Source organism: Rattus norvegicus, chromosome 8, assembly GCF_021556685.1.
Source record: "Rattus norvegicus strain SHRSP/BbbUtx chromosome 8, alternate assembly SHRSP_T2T, whole genome shotgun sequence".
Classification (NCBI taxonomy): domain Eukaryota; kingdom Metazoa; phylum Chordata; class Mammalia; order Rodentia; family Muridae; genus Rattus; species Rattus norvegicus.
Window position 1 is genome coordinate 17,474,290 of NC_141541.1, and position 16,249 is coordinate 17,490,538.

A 16,249-nucleotide genomic window follows, 5' to 3' on the forward strand; every position below is an offset into this window, starting at 1 on the left:
TTTTTTAGTACCTCTTTCCTCTATCTTTAACTCCTGCACTCTGGATACTTGGGTCCCTTCCTTCTCCTGCCCAACTCTAGTGGTTGTCCTTGGAGGTCAGTCTGTCCATATCTGTCCATTTGGGTCTATAGTTCTGTTTAGTTGCTTGATTGTTGCTGTGTGTTTCGTAATCAGAGGAGAAAGATGGTTAAAACTTGCTCTGCTGGCCGCTTACTCCTTCACTTAGCTTCAACTTATTTCAAGCATTTCTTGGGGGAAGCAGCTGGATAGGAACAACACCAACTGGTAGTAACTCCTGCCCCTGGAGCCCTCAGCTGCAGCCCCCGGAGTCCCCCACGTCTGGGGAAGCCCTGCCAAGCCACGCCTACAGGGGACCAGCTGCTTCTCAGGTTCTCTGGTGACAAAGCTGATGGCTAGTCCTGCTACAAAACCTCTGTGCCAGACCCTGAGAATCAGAATCAGCAGGTGGCAAGGTGCTAGAATAGAAACAAAAATAAAACTTTTGACTGTGTATTCAAAGTGTCTAAGTGTATGTGGCCACTACATCAATTCTGACTGGTCTTAAATGTTCGCTATGTTCTGCATGTCTCGGCTATAGATTATTGGCTTAAAAGTTATTGGGGTGTGGTTAAAAATCTGCAACGTCAGTAAAAAGCTAGCTTAAAACTGGTAACTCAGCGTTGGGGTCGTTCTGGGCAATAATTCACGGCACAGGGCAACCCAAGAAAACAAGTCTCTAAAGATACTTTTAAGTCGGGATAATATTTTTATTCAATTCCTGTCCAAAAAAAATCAGACTTATAAAAGATAGGATTTAAAGCAATGTTTCTCCACTGAAGTATTAAAGCTGCACCTTCATGCATTCATATATAAGAAATTTTCCTGCTGGCAGTCAAACTTTATAACAGCAAAATAGTACTTGATATTGATTTTAGGAACAACAACCTGATTAAACGGCTCCAAAATTTGCTTTGTCTTCTAAAAATTATGGTTATGCGCCATGGCTTCACTTTTTAAAAAAGATGTTTTGTTTTGATGTCGTGAAAACAGTATTTTTAAAAAGGATTTACATATATAGAACTATGGGACATTTTAAATGTTATTAAATGTTTTCTTACAATGTCTCTTTTAGTATAAGATGATTACAATGAAGGAGAAACTTTAACAGAAATAACTATCCTGTGATGGAAACTATAATGCCATTAGAAATTATAATAGAAAACAGCGATCAAATTATGAACCCGTGAAAGGGGGACAATTATGACTAAAACCTCAGGCAGTCCCCTACTGATAGTTATGGTCTGGTGGAGATAATATGATAGCAAGGTTTTCGTTTAAAATTACAGTTGTTGATCAATATGTCAGATAGATATACATTGTTTTTTTTCTTTTTTTTTTTCCTTTTTTTTTTTTTTTTTTTTTTGGAGCTGGGGACCGAACCCAGGGTCTTGCGCTTGCTAGGCAAGCGCTCTACCACTGAGCTAAATCCCCAACCTGAGGAGTTTTTTTTAATCTGCTGTAGCTTCGTCTTCTGCTTTTTCTTTTCATGACATCAGGTAATTTATATAAAATACAGGTAAATCTGTGAATTATGGTAATGATACCAAGAATAAAAACTGAGAAATTTTTAATTTAAAAAAGAGGCTTGCAATAGTAAAATGGTTAAGAATCACTGGCCCTTGAGATTGATCCCCAATCCCCTCAGTTTGCCTGAGGACCAGCAAGACTCCAACAGTGCCCCCTCCTCACAGCCCAAAGAGTTGAGCACAGAAGACTTCCCTTGCCATTTCTGCCAACATCTTAACCTTTTTCTATCCTGATATTGGCTTCACCTTAAACCTAATCCTATAGGGAACTGTTATGTTCTATTGTTGTGTGTAATACTTAAAAAAAAAAACAAGCTTTGGGGCTAATATCCATTTATCAGTGAGTGCATATCATGTGTGTTTTTCTGTAATTGGGTTACCTCACTCAGGATGATATTTTCTAGTTCCATCCATTTGCCTACGCATTACATGAAGTCATTGTTTTCAATAGCTGAGTAGTAAGTACTCCATTGTGTACACACTTTCTGTATCCATTCCTCTGTTGAGGGACATCTGGGTTCATTCCACCTTCTGGGTATTATAAATAAGGCCTCTATGAACGTAGTGGAGCATGTGTCTTTGTTGTATGTTAGAACATCTTTAAGCATATGCCCAGGAGTCCTCAGATAGCACTATGTCCAATTTTCTGAGGAACCTCCAGACTGATTTCCAGAATGGTTGTACCAGTTGCAAACCCTCCAACAATGGAGGCGTGTTCCTCTTTCTCCACATCCTCACCAGCATTTGCTGTCACTTGAGTGTTTGATCTTAGCCATTCTGACTAGTGTGAGGTGGAATCTCAGGGTTGTTTTGATTTGCATTTCCCTGATGACTAAGGATGTTGAACATTTCTTTAAGTACTTCTCAGCAATTCCATATTTCTCAGTTAAGAATTCTTTGTTTAGCTCTGAATCCCATTTTTAATAGGGTTATTTGGTTCTCTGGGGTCTAAATTCTTGAGTTCTTTGTATATATTGAATATTAGCCCTCTATCAAATGTAGGATTGGTAAAGATCTTTTTCCAATTGTTGGTTGCTGTTTTGTCCTAATAACAGTGTCCTTTGCCTTACAGAAGCCAAGTTCAAGAAGAAGGGTGACCAAAGTCCGGATACTTCAGTCCTTCTTAGAAGGGGGAACAAAAATATTCATAGGAGGAGATACAGAGACACAGTTTGGAGCAGAGACTGAAGGAATGGCAACTCAGAGACGGCCCCACCTGGGGATCCAGCCCATACTCATACAACCATAAAACCCAGTCACTACTGGGGATGCCAAGAGGTACATGCTGACAGGAGCCTGATATAGCTGTCTCCTGAGAGGCTCTGCCAGAACATGACAAATACAGAGGAGGATGCTCGCAGCCAACCGTTGAACTGAGAATGGGATGCGCGTTGGAGGAATTAGAGAAGGGATAGAAGGAGCTAAAGGGGCTTGCAACTCCATAAGAACAACAATAACCACCAATGGTCTTGATGGCCTTGATGTATTAAAATGTGTCTCACCCAGCTTTCACAAATAAAGGCCAATCAGCCAAAGGTTACAACTAGACTTTTTTCCTAATATTGTAGTTTCAAATAGTGGGATCACTGGACCAACAACATTTGCTCTGTCTCCAGACAGCCATGCGCATGTCTAATCTAGGGAAATACATCACTGTGTACTAACAAGTTCTACTTGTGTCTCCTATACCACACTTCCGGTGAAAGCCATCCACATATCCTTCACTAGTGTGTGAGTGTGTATGTGTGAGTGTGTGTGTGTGAGTGTGTCAGGGACTGTGTGAGCCAGGCTGGATGCCAGTGTGTAAGGCAGAGGATATTGGGTCTCTGTGTGCTATGTGGCCCCTAGGAATCCACTCATGAAAAGACTTGGAGGCGACCGTCTTTCCCACTTAGCCATCTCATCTGCCCAATGCCTTCTCACTTCCTTGTGAAACAAATTCATGTGGGTGTCCTGAGACCCTATGTCTTCCCTCTGTGCCTGGACACAAATGAACTCCTTCTGTTTCTAGGAGAACAATCTCTATGCTCCCTGGCAGTCTCGGGTCTGTGCTGATTCTGCAGATAGGATTTGGTGCTCTCACCCTGCCTTTTTCTACATCTTGGCCTCAGAAAGGCACCCTTTACTTTGCAGCCTTCCAGGATGAAGTGGCCCCAGGCATTCTCTCCATCCATGTCTGATAGTAACATCTATGGAGGATCAGCAAGATGGACCAGAAGGTTAAAATACTTGCCTCACAAGTCTCCCTGAAATGACACCACCCAAAACACAGACTCACACACTCACACATACTTACATACACCTAAACACTCACACATGCACCCTGCACACACACATATCTACATACCCACACACACACACAACCCCACATACAAACATACATACACACACCTACATACACACAACCTGCACACACCCATCTACACACCCATATACTTACCCTTGCTACACACATACACCCCTACATCCTCCACAAATAGACACATACACACCAACACACAGCTACACCCACACACATACCTACAAACACACACAACTAAATACAGATACATATTTACACACCCAGATACTTACACATCCACCTGACACACACACACACACACACACACACATCTCCACAAAACCCACACCCATACCTATACAGCCACATACATCTATACACACATACACAATTATACACCCCACCTAAATACCCAGACCCACATATACATACCCACACACATATATATCTACAACACACACACAAACAGCACTATGCACACATCCCCCCAACTATTATTAAACTATTATTATTAACTATTATTTAATCTAATAAAACACACTGGATCCTGCCTTTTGTCCACCTTCTTGTTGAGTGTTCATTGGCACTCCTATAACTGTCAGGGGTTCTGAAATGTTTTCTTCTAGTACATCTAGTACTTGTACTTCATATACTTACAATGTTAGCCGTTAAGTATGAGTGTAGGTAAATGCACTTGAGTGTGCCATAGCATATGAACCTGCAGTCCGATGTAATTTTTTTTTAACAAGAGAGGGTTTCTTTGTGTAGCCCTGAATATCCTGGAACTCTTCTTATAGGCCAGGCTCCAGGCTGCCCTTGACATCTGAGATCTGTGTGGCACTGAACTCAGTATGTTGTGTGTGTGTGTGTGTGTGTGTGTGTGTGTGTGTGTGTGTGTCATTCAAGTGCTGCCCATCAAGCCTCCCACTGCTCAAATGATGGGAAACCTGCAACATGTGGGATGGCCACAGGTTTTTCTCTGAACCCTCAGGTCTCAGAGGCACAACCTTGTGCCATAAACACCTTGCCTTGTAACTGAGGGATGGGGGTCTCTGCCTAAAATTTACCTTCCTGAAGGAGACTAATCCATGCGGCAGGCAAAGCAGAAGAGCCAGGGCTGTAAACACAGGTAGTGCTGGGGGTCTGGAGACACCAAATGGTTTTGGGACTCTGAAGCACCCAAATGACTGTGGAGATCGGCTGGGCTTCTTAGGAGCCACATGGAGATTGGCACAAAGGGGTCCCCCAAAGGATCCCCCTACCCTCCAGTTCAGACCCAGGGGAGGGCAGATCAGGTAAACTGGTGAGTGAATTCGGCCCAATTAAGAATGTTCTTCAGCTGGTGACTGACAGTAGCTAGCTCTTTCCTGTCCATGATTTTGGCTTCTACAGGGACCACAGCACCACACTGCTTTCCCAGTTCTCCACACATATGCTTCAGAATGCAGAGACCACACAGTGTCCATGGGGAAGCTCACCCTGGCCTCCCCACAGCTGCCTCACACTTCAAGTGTCCTGGGGGTTAGAGATGGCTGTGTGACAGGCACAGATGGAGTCTCTCCCAATCTAGACTAATAGACTTATTGGAGAAACCTGTCCTTGGAAGACAAAAATCTCTACCCTCCCTTACAGAATCCCCCACACATACTAAAGAATAAACCACACTTTAGTTAGGGAGGGAAGATATTTATTGGACCTATTTACAGAGCATGGGATAGTGGTAAGTAATAAGAACCCTTACGAGCCCTGCCGCCCTCGTGTGGACAGCAGGTTATTCATGCCCTCACATGTGGAGTCCCCCCACCCATTGTGTAAACCTCCCACAACCTCTAATCTCTAGCCCCACCTGAGCCAATGAGACAATTAGGACAGAATTACAACCAAAGGCCGGGAAAATTCATCAGAGAGAGCAGTCTGTAGCCTCCCAGTCTCTCATTCCTTCACATTTCTAGGAGGGAAAAGTCAGTGAACTCATCTGGGTCGCTTGGTGGTCCTTTCTGATGTTCCAAAGACAACGATTTCAGGGTGCAGTTTGGCCACACACGCATATGCACGTAGGCTATGCTGAGAGCCTGAGATGTGCTTTTTCTCACTGTGGCATCTGATTGGGGAGCTTCAAGTCAATGAAGGTCCAGTGGCCAGAGCAGGAGAAAGAAAGCATCAGGCACCCTCAGCACAGCCATGTCCTTCAAAAGATAGAAGTTCTTACTCCTCAATGCAATTGCACAAGACCTTGCAGATCCAACTTGTGCAGGAATTCTGAAGGAGACCCTGTGCAAACCAAGAGGAGACTCAAACGAATCATCCAAAGCTGATTTGCCAACATCTTAGACAGCTGTTTACTTATGTGATTAAGAATGTCCACTGGTAGCCAAACGGCCTCAGATTGTGTGTGTGTGTGTGTGTGTGTGTGTGTGTGTGTGTGTGTGTGTGTCGGGGGTGCGTGTGCACGAGATCTGAATGAACTTAGTTCAAGTCCTGAAGCGGCAGGGAGACTATGAGGCTCCTATCCAAGATCCTACAGGCCTGTGAGTGGTTCACAGCTAGAACATCAGCACAAATGGCAGGTGTCTTGGAGGATCCAGATGCCTGCTTGGAGCATCTTGTCCCTTGGGGAACAGATCGAGGAGCCAAAAGCTTGCCCGTGGGAGGGCATGGGGATTCTGCATGCACCTTTCTGTATGGACAGCTTTTCTGGCCTCTCCTCAACCAGTTCCTGCGAGGTCCTGAATGGGAACCATTCTGCTTCGAATCGGGTTTCAGCTGATCGATCCCGAGGGTCAGTTCCTGTCTGGGACCTGAGGTGAGCGCCAGGGGGTCCATAGCTCTTTGATTCCCTTGCTGTTTCCACATCTCATATGGCTCAGGCTGCAGGAGGCCCTCAAAGGCATCCATGGAGAAGCTCACCCTGGCCTCCCCACAGCTGCACTGAGATGCCACCTTGCCATAGTCAATCCACCTCGGCGTGGCGAAATTGATGGCCTCTGCACAGTTGAAGCCATGGTTGAAGCCCGCGTGGTAGCCATAGGGAAAGGTGACCATGAACTCCCCAGCCTCCTGGGTGATTCGACCAAAGGGGATGCCATTCTCCTTGAGCACAGTGGGTGAGATGAGCGCCACCTTGTGCCTCAGGAAGGCCTGGCAGCCCTGGGAGCTGCCTGGGAAGAGTTCCTTGGCTAGGAGCTCCAGGCGCCTGCCATGCTCAGGGGGTACAGCATACCAGGTCTTGGGCTGTCCAAAGTGCAGGTAGTTGATACTGTACAGGTCCATGTCCTCCGTGTGCCACGCAAAGGAGGTCTTCCACATGCCAAAATACAGGTAGGGCGTGTTGACGCCCTCAATCACTATGCCGCGGTCCTGCTTCAGCACATCCAAAAGGCTTCCAAGGTGGCCCACGTTCCAATGTTGAGTGTTCTCATCAAACAGAGAGCCGCTGACGTCAGCACCATAAATTGGTGATCCAAACAGGCGATTCTTCCAGTATTTTCTCTCCAAATCTTCAAAATCCAGGTGTGGTGGGGTCTGGTATTGTTTGCTCTCGGCCAGCTCACGATACTTCCCCACTGTCATGGCTTTCTTCTTCTTATGGTATTGGGTGAACACACCTGCCTTCCCAGAGACCACTTGCTGCAGAGGAGCAGGAATCGACATGTCCATGACATCCTCATAGGACTGTCTTCGCTTCCAGTCCTTGGGCGGGATGACCTTGGCCACCCCAGCTCTGTGTGCACCTTGGGACTCCATGTAGGCAATGTATTTGCAGAAGTCGGAGAATTCTTCCATGGTTGGGCAGAAGGTCATGATGCTACAGCCTGGGTTCTGGGACACATCCTGTTCAAGGTTTGTCATGGCCACAGCAATTCAAGAGCTCAGTCTGGGATCCTGGCTGCCCCTGGGTCTTCAGGCCTCTCAGAGGGATCTTTCTGTCTGTCTCTGAGTACCTCTTTCCAGGCTCCCGTGGGATTTTCTTCACTCTTATCTGTCCTTAATCTCCTCCTTTTACTCCTTCTCTTTGGTTTCCTGCTGGACAAGATAACATGTTGAGGATTCAATATGGCTCTCAGGAGAATTACTGGTCTGAGCAGACAATTATCTATGGAGCAAGAACCTTCTTTTTTTTTTTTTTTTTTTTTTTTTTTTTTTTTTTTTCAGAGCTGGGGACCGAACCCAGGGCCTTGTGCTTGTTAGGCAAGCGCTCTACCACTGAGCTAAATCCCCAACCCCGAGCAAGAACCTTCTAAACTCTACACTGGAAAGAAAAGCCAAGAAAATGAAGGACTGGAGAAGCCTTGCTGGCTTGATTTCCCAGGGCATCCTCCTCCTGGTCAGCACTTGAGGAAAGGAAGTGTCTGTGAGTAGAAGACCTACCCTGCTCCTGCAGCACTGGGAACAGAAGTCCAACTCCACACCTGGAGCGCTGGGAGCAGTAGGCCTACCCCACTCTGGAGCACTCCCTTGATTCCTACTCATACTTGGTCCCCCTTGGTCGCTGTGTGACCATAGGGAAGGCTCAGAGCCCGTGCCTTCTAAGTGGGATGCACACAGGAAGGAAAACAGTTCCCCCAGGGAGCATTTCCTTCTCCTGCCTGCTCTAAACAGCCGAGGGGGAAGGGGGAAGTGCCCCTGGACTGAGCCTAAAGCTAAAAGTTCCACATCTTTCTCTCTCCCAATTTACCCAACGATGGGTAAAACTGGAAAACTCAAAACAAAGCTGTCTCTGAAAAGAAGTGGAAACACTTCAGCAAGACGGGGGGGGGGGGGGGGGGGGGGGGGGGGGGGAAGGGAATTGCTGCACACAGCCCAGCCTGGATCACTGAGCTCTTCCTTCTGCCAACACAGGCTGAGATGATTCAAGCCATTTTTACTAGGTCCTCATTAGAAGGATTGAAGAAGGAGCTACAAAAAGAATTTCCCTTTGTCACCCAGTTGGCTGCAGATACTAGGTATAAACAGGTGTAAAAATGTAGAAAAAAGTTACATGTAATAGGTCCCAGTTTCTATGAAAAGGTGTTTAACAACAGAGGAATGATGGGGAGGAGACATTTTGCATAACAATGTCACCTGCTTCCATGGTGAGATGCAATTAGATTTACAGAGAGCCAGGAAACTTTTGTCTTGTCATCTCTCAGAGAGCATCTCCTAGCAGAAAGTCCACTCCACAAGCAAAAACCATAGGTGCATCTTATAACAAAGGGCAAAATCCATCAGTGGTTTCTCAGGCCCTATTCTTACACTATATAAATGATTGCCTCCAAGTCTGTAAATCTAAACAAGGTTATAAAAGGGTCACTGAGGAAGTTCCTCAAGAATTACAGACCTGGGTTTCCAGAGTGTTGCCTGTGCAAGTCCAACTTTGTACAACATGGACTGACTTCCTGTCTGTTCCAGCTGAGCGCTGGCAAAAGGAGTCTGCCTCAGAGGCTGCTGCCATCCTTCAGATCACAGCTCCAAACACTAACACCAGGGTGAGCCTTTCCAGCTGTGACAGAGTATGGTGGCCTCTGGGTACCAGTGTTTTGAGGAATAACAAGCCATCTGCACATAAGCAGGAGGTGGGGCCTGGACAGCAATGAGCTCTAATACAGAACTAGGCTACAAAATGGGGTATTAACCCAAATTATTAATGGTTGGACCCTTTAGTCGTAGAACAGCCCACCCATGTAAGAGCTGGGTGTGGGGGAATGGAAAAGCAAAAAACAAAACAAAAACAAAACAACACAACACAAAAAACCCACAAGTTAATCTGGATCACAGCACCCCACAATGCAGCTGAGGGAGAGACCACCTCCTGAGAACAGCATAACTCTAATGTCTGGGGGACTCAGGACCTGGTCCTCCTCCTAAATCACTGTCATTGACCCTGCAACTATCCTGCCTGGTGACAATCTATGCTCATCTATGACTGTCATGTGAGGGGACATGACATTGGGAACCTGGGTACTGCAGTCTTTACTTTCCCTGGAACTATTTGGATCCAGGCCAGGCCTCCCATCCCAGAGAGGACAACCAATCAGTTTAACCCAGGCTCTCAGAGAGAGAAGAGAAAGGCACAGCACCTTCTACACACACAGCTGCTATGACTTTCCTGCCATACAAGGACCCGGGATCATCTATAGAGAAAGAGGGCTTCCCATGACAGGGGCAAAAGGACATTAAAAAGAAGATGTCAGTGGGTCAACAGGCCACTGAGCTGACTCCTGACAAATGGCTCTAAGACTGTGAGGCTTTTGAGATCCGGATGACACTCCACTACCTGTTGCTTCCTGAGAATCCGAATCACAACCCAGAGCAACATAATGCAAAAAGGAAAAATGAACAGTGCATCTCGAGAAGATGGAGGACCCCAGAGGGAATGGTCACCCTCAAAAACCTGTCAGGACTCTGTAACTGACTTTCACAAAGGGGACCCATCTGAGATCCATAAACCCTGAAAGAGACCAGGATAGAGAGGACGCAAAAGATGATGTCTCAGTCACATGCCAGGTCTGTCCATCCCCAATCCAATAGAAAGCCTATACCCAGGAAGGGGCCTGAATGATGCCAACACCCCTGGAACCCTGGGAAAATGACTGCATGAAGATGTAGAGTGACAGGGCAGGTTACAAGAACTTTCCAGACTTTATAGGTAGCCTCTCTGGGTTCATAGTTGTATTCTCCACTCAGAATGAAAATGCTCGCTAACCAAAAAGTTCCCCTCGGACCTGTCCTCAGGGTTTGCCCTTCCCTAACTGTGGAACCTGACGATGGCCTGGACTCTACAGTTAACCACTCCTAATACCTGAAGCTTTAGATGCTCCTTAATGTAGACCTTAAGAGTTCTGCCCAGGACAAAGCAGATAATGAGGGCATTAAACGTACTACACAGGATGGATAGACCTACTGCCTTTGCTTAGAGTCCTCTGTGCCCCATGGAGAGAGGCACAAATCCCAGAAAAGAAGTTCACCTGAGAAAGGTTCAGTGCTACCCTGGGATCGCCAACACCCAGGACACATGCCTGCAAGCTACTGAAGTCTTTCTCTAGGTTCAAACCCATTCCCTGTTCTCTCCTCTGGTTGCTGCCCAATAATAATCTGACTGATGTGCCATGTTCACAAGAAAGAAACACAAATAAAGCTCAGATAAAACTGACACACTAAAGCCAAAGATGACCAGCATTGTCTGATGCTTTGTACAATGGTTGAATCTTAGGAACCGTCACCACCTGTCACTTTCTCACAGGAACAAGTATGCAAAGGTATGAAGAGACAGGACTCACCCAACACCAGTGGAACAGAGTCCGGGGAGCAGACAACCCAGCACCAGAGAGTAGCTTTCTCCTGTGGGACTGGATCTTCCTATGAGCCTGGAGCCTGATGGCCTCTTCTATTATAGCCATGGAGGAGGCCTGAGGCATTAAGTGCTTGCCCACCCACTGCTGTCTCAACCTATCACTTGCTCTCAGCTGACTTAGCCCCGTCCACCTTTGATGTAAGCAATCCCAATAGGAGATAAGGCAAGCCAGGAATACACTGGAATATTGCTATAATAGCAATATTCTATCACAGACTGCTCACAGAATCAGTGCAAATATTTTAGAATTCCTCAAAGCTAACTGGGAGCACGTGACAGAGCGACACAGAAGTGAGACACAGAGAACATGTCTCTGGTCTTGGACATACCACAGTGTCTGCACCACCACCTCTAATCCTGAAATCGACAAGAAAACAGCAGGGTCCTCAAGTCCTGAACAACTAAACGATGATAATTATTTAACCAGAAACTATCACAGAACACAGGAATGAAAATGCCTTTTTCCTGGCATTGGGTTGCATGCCTTTAATCCCACTCTCCAGAAGCAGAGGCAGGAGGATCTCTGAATTTGAGAACAGCCTGGTCTACAGATCCAGTTTCCAGCACAGTCAGGATTACAGGGATAAATCCTATCTCGAAAAGACAGGACCGGGGAGGGATGCCTTTTACATACATAAAATCATTTCAAACTTTTACCAGTAGTGATATACAAATCTGAATGCCATAGAACCAGTATTGAGCACAGGTTTGCCCACAGAGAGGCAAACAGAAAGATAATACTAAACATGCCCAAGTAAACAGAGCTGTCTGGCACACGCCTTTAATCCCAGAATCTGGAGGCACAGACCACAGAGGCAGAGGCAGAGGCAGAGGCACTTGGACTACAAAGTCAGTTCCTGACCAGCCAGGGCTGTTACACATAAATCTCATCTCAAAAACAAAAAACAGAAGAAACTATCCAACATGGGGAAGCAATCTCCATGTTACCTCTACTGGATCTGTGGGTGTTTGTTCATCTGGAAATTACTAGTGGACCCCAGGAGTCAATGCTGCCTGAAAGTATAGAGCTGTTAGTCAGTCAGGACTGTCTGGGCATTGTTTACCTGATCTCCTCCTATCACCTTCCCATCTAACCACCTTTTCTGAGCCTCTCTCTGCTGCTCCCTCAGACTGGGAAGCTTCTGCCCTGACTGCTGCATTTGATTCGTTTTTGTTTTAATAAGTTTTCTTTGATATTAATCCACCCAGTCCTTCACCTTGAATGGATAAACACTTTATTTCTCACCTAATGTAGGCCTTGACCTTACTATTCACCCCTTTATGACCTCCAATTCCTGAAACTTCCAGCCACCCCAAGTCCTTTTCTTTCTCTGAGATTCAATTGCCTTTCCCAGCACAGTTCAAACCTCTAGGGTGTTTGTTTGTTTGTTTGTTTGTTTGTTTGTTTTTTGGTTGTTGACCTGTATTTGACTTGACTTTCATATTTACATTTCCTTGTGTTTACCTTAATTTCATCTCGGTATTTTCTTTGAATTATGCAAGGATTACTTGATTACTCTATATTTTCTTTAGGTTCTGAGCTTAAACTTTTTTGGAGACACTGAGGCACTGTAGCCAAGTCCGAGGAATCTCATGCCCTCCAGAAAACATAAGACCAGAATGGCTGGTCATGCTTAGACCCGTGCCTCAGCCCCAACACTACACAGGGACAAGAACTAACCAGACTGTTACCCACTGACTGGCAAATCTCTCTGTGCATAGGGCAGCCCTGATGTTTAAACTAATACTAGATGACTTATAAGGGATCCAAACCTTTAGTCCTGTGTTTCCTCCATTAGCAGACACCTGCTGCTCTCTTCTGTGTCAGCTCATCTGGACAACAGCAGTATTACTGGACATCTGAGGCTGGTTGGCTGGCAGGGTACTCATGATTTGTCTATATGTGCCTCTTCCGAAGCTTTCCAAACTAACTAGACAGTTTGAGCAGGACCTAGAGGTATTAAAAGTTTCTGCATCTGTTAAACAACAGTTAGATTCCTTACTGAAAGTAGTCAGGAGTAATTAGAAAACATTGTGCCATGGTTGGGAAAAACAAAACTCAAAAGAAAAAGTCAAAGCCATAAATCAGATCCCGGGTACCAGTCTCTGTTCTCTTGGTCCCTGGCTAGCTTCTCTGCTGTCGGTACTGCCTGGGTCTTTAACTCTCATTCTGATTCATTAAGACCAGCAAGGAATGTGAGCCCCACACGTAGCACAACTGATCCTTTGAAGTGTGATATCTAAAGCTCAGCAGACAGACTGGACTAGCTGTGGAGATGGAATCAGAACAAAAGAACAAACGAACGCCAAAGTCCATAGTTCTGGGGAAATCTCTAAGCGTTCTAACCTCTGGCTTTAACGTCTGCAGCTCTGCTTCCTGCTAGCCATCCTTGTTAAGGGGAGCATGGCAGCACAGCGGCTTAAAAGCTAACCCTGGAAAGGCTTGGTGCTCTGCAGGGCTGCCGAACACACACTGTAGTCACTGGCAGCTTAATAAAGGCTTTCTACTGGTCTCAACCCGTGTCCCAGTAGACACCCCACAATAACCGAAAACCAAAGATTATGTGTTTTATTATGTGTATTTTATTCGGAAACAATCACAAAAAGGACAACTGTAAGTAGAGTGGTGGAACGAGATTTTAGTAAATTCTGGTATTATGAGGTTAGCAGAGAGAGTAAAATAGTTTAAGGTAAAGTGAAAAGAGAAAAAAAAGAAGAGTCCTGTTCAACTGAAAACTAATCAGGTTTAAATACAAAGCTGGAAGGTTAACATGGAAGGTAAATACAGATATTTACAGAGGTTGAGGCAAAATGAAACACAGCATGGACTGGGACATACATCCTTGGGCACAGTGGTTGGCTTTGAACCCTGGAACTGCACAAACTGTGTGTGGTGCTGCTTCCCTGCAATCCAACCACTGGCTAGGAAAAAGCAGGCCAGTCAGGAGTCCAAGGTTAAGGCTTTGGCCCCTACAGCAAATCTGAGGCCAGCTTGGGAGACCTGAGACTGTCAACATGAAAAGACAACCGGCTGCGTGAAGAGGACTTCAGAGCACCAGGGGGAACTGGTTGTGAGGAGCGGAAGAAGGATTTAGTAGATTGGTCTCTATGACCAGAAGCGCGATAGGGCCACAGAGGCAATCTCCATGCTGGGGTGAAAAGGAAACCTTTAGAGGGGGAGGAGGCTGGAGCAGGAAGCGGAGAGCAGGCCACTGTAGTGCCAGGACCAGGAACTCAGGCTGGAGACCTCGACTGAGTCTGGGCTCCACAGCAAGACTCCAATCATACAACATAAAGACTAAACCTCTGGGGGAAAGCAAATGCCTGAGATTCGCGGTTTAAAAGTACTAACTCGGTATGGTTGCAGTCCCTTTAAGCCAGCACTTGAGAAGTGGAGGGAAGAAGACAAATTCAAAGCCATCCTTAGATACATAGCCAATAGGAAGCCACCCTGGAATACATGATACTCATTTTTTTAAAACTCATTCTTTTCTTTGTTGTTTTTCAAAACAGGGTTTCTCTATGTAGCCCCTGGCTGTCCTGGAACTCACAGAAATCCACCTGGGTCTGCCTCAGCTATGCTGGCATTAAAGGCTGACACCGTCTTAAAAACACAACAGAATTACAGACAAGCGCCCCTCGTGGGCTTTGGTGGTTTCTATGAACTTACGAAGCTCCTCAGTCTGTGACTGGAATTTATGCAGCATTTTCTTCTCTGCAGAACTATTCTGAGAGTGTGGAAGCTCCCTGCACGATGCTAGGATATAGATTTTAGTTTCTTCTGAGCCTCAAATATTAATAGTCTGGCCTGGTTTGGATTTACACCCCCAATCCTCCTGCCTCTGCTTCCCGGTGCTAAGATTTAAGGCCTTACTAGGGACTGCTCAGTTTCAGTTCCTACCGCAGCTTGGCTTTCTGTCTCAGCGCTCTCTCTACGTGCAGGAAGTTGTCCACTGGGTGCATTCCTAGTGAGCTCTCTGCTCAGAGGACATTAGAAAACCCAAGCCTCTCTTTTAACCCATTAAGTATACTTAAACTATTGACTTACATTTTCTGTTTTTCCAGACAGGATCTATGTAGTCTTCGCAGGAGGTTACTGTGTAGAACAGGCTGGCTTATCAATACAGGCCTGCCTCTGCTTCTGAGAGCTGGGATTAAAGGCTTGGGCTGTCACACTGAGATAAATATTAGTATTTGTATAGGTACCCAGGTTGGGGGGGCATGTAGGTGTGTGTGTGTGTAGGTAGGTAGGTGTATGAGGTGGTGATGGTGTATATGTGGGGGGTGGAAGGGTAGGGGAGACTGTATTTTGGGTGGGTGCCATTTTGGGAAGATGGTTTTTCCTTCCGCCATTGTTTCTGAGGGTTGATAGTTCTTAGCCTTGTGAGGCAAGTATTTTAACCTTCTGATCCACCTTGCTGATCCTCCATAGATTTTACTATCAGACATGGATGGAGAGAAGGCCCGGGGCCACTTCATCCTGGAAGGCTGCAAAGTAAGGGAGGCCTTTCTGAGGCCAAGTTGTAGAAAAGGCAGGGTGAGAGCACCAAATTCTATCTGCAGAATCAGCACAGACCTGAGACTGCCAGGGAGCATAGAGATTGTTCTCCTAGAAACAGAAGGAGTTCATTTGTGTCCAGGCACAGAGGGAAGAAAGGGACTGTGTGGGGTGGTATCTTAGGACACCCACATGAATTTGCTTCACAAGGAAGTGAGAAGGCATTGGGCAGATGAGATGGCTAAGTGAGAAAGACGCTGGCCTCGAAGTCTTTTCATGAGTGGAATTCCTAGGGACCACATGGCACACGGAGACCCAACTCCAGCCAATATCCTCTGCCCTCCACACTGGCATCCAGCCTGGCTCACACACTCCCAGACACACTCACACACACACACACACACACACACTCACACATACTCACACACACACTCACACACTCCCAGACACACTCACACACACACTCACACACACATACACACACACTTACACACACACTCTCTCACACACACACTCACACACACACTCACACACACACTCACACACACTCTCAC

At 46.0% G+C, this 16,249-nt stretch overlaps 1 protein-coding gene across 1 annotated transcript; it reads right to left on the reverse strand.

Annotated features, from left to right (window-relative positions):
* Nucleotides 1-6,225: 6,225 nt before the first annotated feature.
* On the reverse strand, nucleotides 6,226-16,142 carry Kdm4dl2 (lysine (K)-specific demethylase 4D-like 2). Its single transcript, NM_001408803.1, is given in 3 exon segments — nucleotides 6,226-7,887; nucleotides 12,971-13,148; nucleotides 15,246-16,142. A coding segment is annotated over 1 exon segment (1,383 nt). The 5' UTR covers nucleotides 7,717-7,887; nucleotides 12,971-13,148; nucleotides 15,246-16,142; the 3' UTR covers nucleotides 6,226-6,333.
* Nucleotides 16,143-16,249: the final 107 nt, after the last annotated feature.